This window comes from Elaeis guineensis, chromosome 9, assembly GCF_000442705.2.
Source record: "Elaeis guineensis isolate ETL-2024a chromosome 9, EG11, whole genome shotgun sequence".
NCBI classification, from domain to species: domain Eukaryota; kingdom Viridiplantae; phylum Streptophyta; class Magnoliopsida; order Arecales; family Arecaceae; genus Elaeis; species Elaeis guineensis.
In genome coordinates, this window is record NC_026001.2 from 70515223 (window position 1) to 70520763 (window position 5541).

General features: G+C 35.0%; 1 protein-coding gene across 1 annotated transcript; it reads left to right on the forward strand.

The window, feature by feature from the left end:
* Positions 1-576: 576 nt before the first annotated feature.
* LOC140851784 (protein CMS1-like) lies at positions 577-5202 on the forward strand. The gene is made up of 4 exons (XM_073243947.1): positions 577-1020; positions 1647-1842; positions 2116-2188; positions 5032-5202. Exons 1-4 carry the CDS (start codon positions 696-698, stop codon positions 5185-5187), a joined length of 750 nt encoding a protein of 249 aa, XP_073100048.1. The 5' UTR covers positions 577-695; the 3' UTR covers positions 5188-5202.
* The last annotated feature ends 339 nt before the right edge of the window (positions 5203-5541 follow it).

Below are 5541 nucleotides of genomic sequence, written 5' to 3' on the forward strand. Positions count from 1 at the left end.
GATCGTTTGAAATTTTGAATGATAAAAATATTTCTGCTCTTTGAAAAAAATTATGATATTTTATGTCTATATTATGACATCCTATATATAGAAAATCATAATTTAATATGCAGGATGTCATAACTTGATATAAAATATCATAATATACCACGAGATATCATAATTTTTTTCAAAGAGTAGGAATATTTTCGTCATTCAAAATTTTGAAACGAAAAATCAGAACTGTATGCATTAAATGCACGTTGAAAAGTGGTTGAATAAAAATACTCCTCTCATATTATGATATCTTGTATGCAAGAAGTCATAATTTGACGTAAGATGTCATAATATGTCAGATGTTATAATTTTTTAAATTATATTATAATATTCAGAAAATTATAATTTGGTGTAAGATATCATAATTTTTTTAAAAAAATTAAAATTAAAAAAATAAATTATAAATATTAAATATATTTAAAAAATAATTATCACGTGGATCAACCAGTCAAGGTGATGTATTCCGCGTCGGATTATATATACTGTCCGTAGCGCACAAAAAAGCAATTCTTGTATCAGCCCAACGTGATCCAAAGTAGAGGTTGGGCTGCAAACCTAGCCCAAATTGCAACGCTAATAGATGCTTCCGCCGTCACAGGAAGCCCCGAAACCCTAATTTCCGAGCTAAAACCTCGCGAGCGAGAGAAACGCAGAGGGTAATGGCGAGCGAGAAACCAAAAACTCCCAAGCGAAAGAAGCCTCAAGACCACTCCCCCTCTAAACCCCTCTCACGCCATTCCATCAAGAAGAAGAAGACGAACAAGAGCAAAAACCCAAATCACATGCCTCTCGGCAAGAACAAAACCCTAGCCGAGAAGATGAAGAATAGAGAGGCGGAGGAGAAGAAGAAGAGCGGAGAAGCCAACCGTGATACCGTCCTCCTCTCAACTGCTCCGGCGGCCGAGCAGCTTCGCTTCTTCCTCAACCTGTTTCAATCCGCCAACAAAATCAAGCTCTCTCCTCTCGAGTTGGAGGCCTTCAAAGGTAACCAAACGTCGCTCAAATCATGATAATGTGGCATTTTCCATCAACTTTTCCGATTTATTTATTTATGCATGTGTTTATTTATTTGTCTTTTTTGTTTTACGAGATAAAATAACTCTAGGAATATGTTTGGAATTTTGTGTCTACTTGATGGTTGATCATTTTATTTATGCCCCTTTTTGTTTTGCAAATTATTTGTTGAAAATTTTGGCTGAAGTTTGATAATAGTACTGCACACTGATTTCAAATTTTTTAAAACTATTTTGATGTGTTGTTGAGATATTGATACTGGCTTCTCATTCATTATTTTCTAGTATCAATCCATTCCTTTTTTAATGTATTTGCATTTTTTAAAACTACTAAAAATTTTTAAGGCATCTAGAATCACTGGCATTGCAAATTTACATTCTTTTTTTTTTTTCCAACATTTGATGAATAATTGACGCTGAAACATGGCTTCTGAGTGTCTTTGCAATATGTTGCAAACCTTGATCTTCTAATTAAATTATCTATAATTAGGAAGTAATTTGGGGTACATCATCATCATCATCATTATTTGATGTGATTATGGAGTCTCTTTGGAGAAGCAAATGGAAAATTTAAGTGAGAATCTGGAAAAAATGCAGATACTTCCATGGTTAGATTTGCTGAAGATATGGATCAGGATGTGGAGAATTTGAGCAAGCATATGAAGGCTATTTTTGGAACTTCATGGAAGGAAGTTCTTTGTGAGGGGAAGCTTTCAGAGGGAACAATTGATGCAGGGAGTCCGGCAGTACTTATTATTAGCACATCTGCTTTGAGGTCATTAGAGCTTATCAGGTATAACATCCTCTCTCGAGACAGCACTGATGAATTAGTTTTTGTGAGAGTGGATTTGTTCAGTCCATTCATTATCATTGCAAATAATTCAGTGGCAAGTGATAAAATTATGTTGTCATGGATATTCTGCATTGGTTATCTTACATGTACTTATTATGTAAAGTAACTGATACACAATCAATTAATAAACTTTCTTTGTATACCTAACCAGTTAGTGAACTTTCTTTGTATTCTTTTTATCTGTAACAAAATGACATATTATTGGCTGTATAGAGGTTTGAAACCATTAACAAGAGAATGCCGCCCAGTGAAGCTTTTTGCGAAACATCTGAAAGTGGAAGACCAGGTTAGTTCTTTCCATTCATTTAGCTTTTCATTCAGTTACACTGAACATTTTATTTTCTTTTCTTACTCTTAATTAGTCTTACTATTTCATGAATACTACAGGTTTTAATATCTACTGTTGGTGTTTCCCTTGTGTTTTCTGATTTATAATAGCATTTAGTCAATACGATGCCTATTTTTGGGACTAGTATCCTTTCTTTGTAACTGCTGCCATGTTTCGCGGCTTTGCCATTTGCTTTGTGTTGTATCTCATGTTCTTTGATACAAGTTGCTTGAGCTCGAGCAGCTAAGCTTGTTTTGTTAATTGCCCTATCAGTGACTGTCTTGCTATTTGCTGATGGCCTTAAAGTGCTCTCACATCTTGACATTTACTGTTTAGCATGTAGTTTTTATAGATATAAAAAAAATGATGGCAAGAAGAAAACACAGTAACATAATGATTTGGTACAATCAAAAGGTGCATAAATGGCTTATATGAAATTGTTTATGGATCTTTTGTTTTCTTTAATTTTGATGATCTGCTACTAAGTTGCTATTAATTCATCATTGTTGATTGAAAATTTTGATGCACCTTCTCAATATTAATTTTTTTGACTCTTTGACTATTTAGTTTGAACTATTTCATTTAAACATACTATCTTCAATTTGGGCATCTGTCACCTAATTTATGCTGATCAACCAATGATTGCTAAATCATAGATTAATGTTCCCTTTTGATGAAATATGATATCTAAGAACTATATTGCAACTAATATAATTTGGCTTTTTTTTTGTGTTGCTGGAATTTTTAGAAGAGTTACATTCCTATTCCTTTCCAATGACAAGGAATCTCACTAAGTTAGTCAATGGTCAAACAAAGTCTCCCTGCCAAAAATTAGAACTTTCCTGATTTAGTGAAATAGATAGTTCTTTTCTCCTAGTAATTTCAATGTCCAGTTTCAAACATAACAACTTAAAAAAAAAGTAAAAGAAACTGTCCCTATAATATTCAGGTAAAAAAAAAAAAAAAAAAACTTAACTAACTCTATTGCCCAAATTTGAGCTGAAGGCTCCTAACCTCTAGAATTATACAATATTGGAGGACCTGTGAAAGGAAGCAAAGGGAGTGGGAAGTAGTTAGCAACAGATGGGCAAAGCATTAAGACATAATCCCTCAGTTGAAGAGAGAAAGAGGGAGGAAGAAAGAAAAAGAGGGAGGGGGGTCCGTTGGAAGGGCCATCGGAGGGCCTCCGACGGGCCGTCGTGGCCCGCAGGCAGCGTTTACGCCCCCTGCGGCTCCATGGCGTGAAACAGGGGCGATCCACTCCTGTTTTCATTTTTTTTAAAAATCTTTTTTTAAATGCAGTCGGTACTGGGTTTGCTGGCATCACTTAAGTGAAGTCGGCAAATCCCGTGCTAGCTTCATTTAAATTTTTTTTTTAAAAAAAATATGGAAAACAAGGACGGATCGTCCCTATTTCACGCTACGGAGCTGCGGGAGGCATTTACGTCGCCCGACAGCCACGATGGCCCATCGGACCCCATCCCTCTTTTTCTTTCTCTGTCTTTCTCTTCATTTCTTTTCCTCTTTTTCTCTCTTTTCTTCTCCAGCACCGGCATGTGCCATTTTCCATACCAGAACTGTCTCGGTTCTCCACCGGTATGGTTCGACACGTCATGTACCGGATGGTTTGGTCCGGTACGGCATTCCTTGATCATCCTTATGTCATGATGCTCTCACAAATCAAACAATAGTAACTATGTGACTGTTGAGTTCCTTTTGCAAAAATGGGAATGAGGATGAGGCCCTAGTCAAACTTGATGAGCAAGAGATACCAAAGAGTGATTAGTTACATTATTCAACATCTATTATACAAAATAATGAGGATATAGATGAAGATATGTCTAATAAAATTAAGTTTGGTTAGATGAAGTGGAAGATGCTTTTGGTGTAATATGATGTACGCAAGCATTGGGGACATGAGAGAAATATGGGATCATTGGAGATATAGGATCAGGTGCAATTAAATATGAGTGCAAGATAGAAACTCTACATCAAAGTGATTTCAGCTAAGCAATAATTATCCAAACAGGAAATTGTTGTTTATTTCATGATGAAAATCTATATTTAGAAACCAAGTAGAGCAAGTCTGATCTGAATTAATGTGTCATAATCACAAAATAAAAGAGATAAAGTAGCTTAATATTCAAGGACAAGACTATTGCTAGACATTTCAGCACCAAGTTTTAAGCTCTTACTGTCTTTTGGTGTGGATGTTTTTTTTATTATATGATATTGTCATCTATTATTAAGTATAAAGATATTAATAATTAAAATATACATAAATCATCCATATATTCCTAATAATTAGTCAAACCAAGGGTGGGATATCACGTTATTGCTCTCAAATTTACCTGATTTTGAATCAGATTTTTGTAATCTTTAGAATCTCATAATACGGAGGAAATAACAACCAAAGTAGGATTAGGAAATGGTCAAGAACATGTGGCTCCAGAAAGCCTTAAATCTTGTAATCTCCAACTAATGTACCGGCTCAAAACTTGATCTACTCTTTTTATGTTTATTTTGGGCTTGCATGGCTTGTAATATTGTATGATTCAAAATGATAGGCAATAAAGAGACTCCAAAAATATAACAAATCATATGTAGTAGAAATGAGAATGTTGGCAGGGATGCATTGTTAAACTAGAACGGATAGAGTGAGGAGTTATAGGAGTTGAGAGTCAGTGGTTTCCTCAATTAAGAATGTCCCTATGCTAAATCATTGTTCATATTCAATTTTGTATGCATGCTTGGGATTGGATCTTAGCTTAATTTTGTAACTCTTGATTTTTACTTTGTAGGTTGCCTTGCTTAAGAATCGAGTAAATTTTGCTAGTGGTACACCAAGCAGGTATTTATTTTGGAGTTTCGTATTTCAGTCTTGGTTATTCTCTAATTTTTGGATCACAGATTTTTTTACCTGTATGTATTGCAAACTGGCACAAAAAATGCACTAATTTTACATAAGCTGTTAAGGCTGCCGATGCCATGGCCTTTCCTTACCCCACTGACATACTATTGACTTGTGAAGCCCAACTGTTAGTCTTATCTTCTGGAGTCTGGGATTATGGTCCACATGGTTGAGCAATAAAGATTTGTCGAGATTTATAATCATCTAAAAAAGCTTGTTTTAGGTTTGTATTGCCTCATGCTTACCATGAGGCTTTCTAAAAAGGCTTAATGCTGAAATTATGTAAATGCATTGCTGCATGCCCCGAGACAAGGCTCCATAGAAAGTCTGGAGGCTTCTTGATGAAGTTATATGGAATTAGGCTCATTGGTTACAGAAACTTATTTGATGCAAATTCACA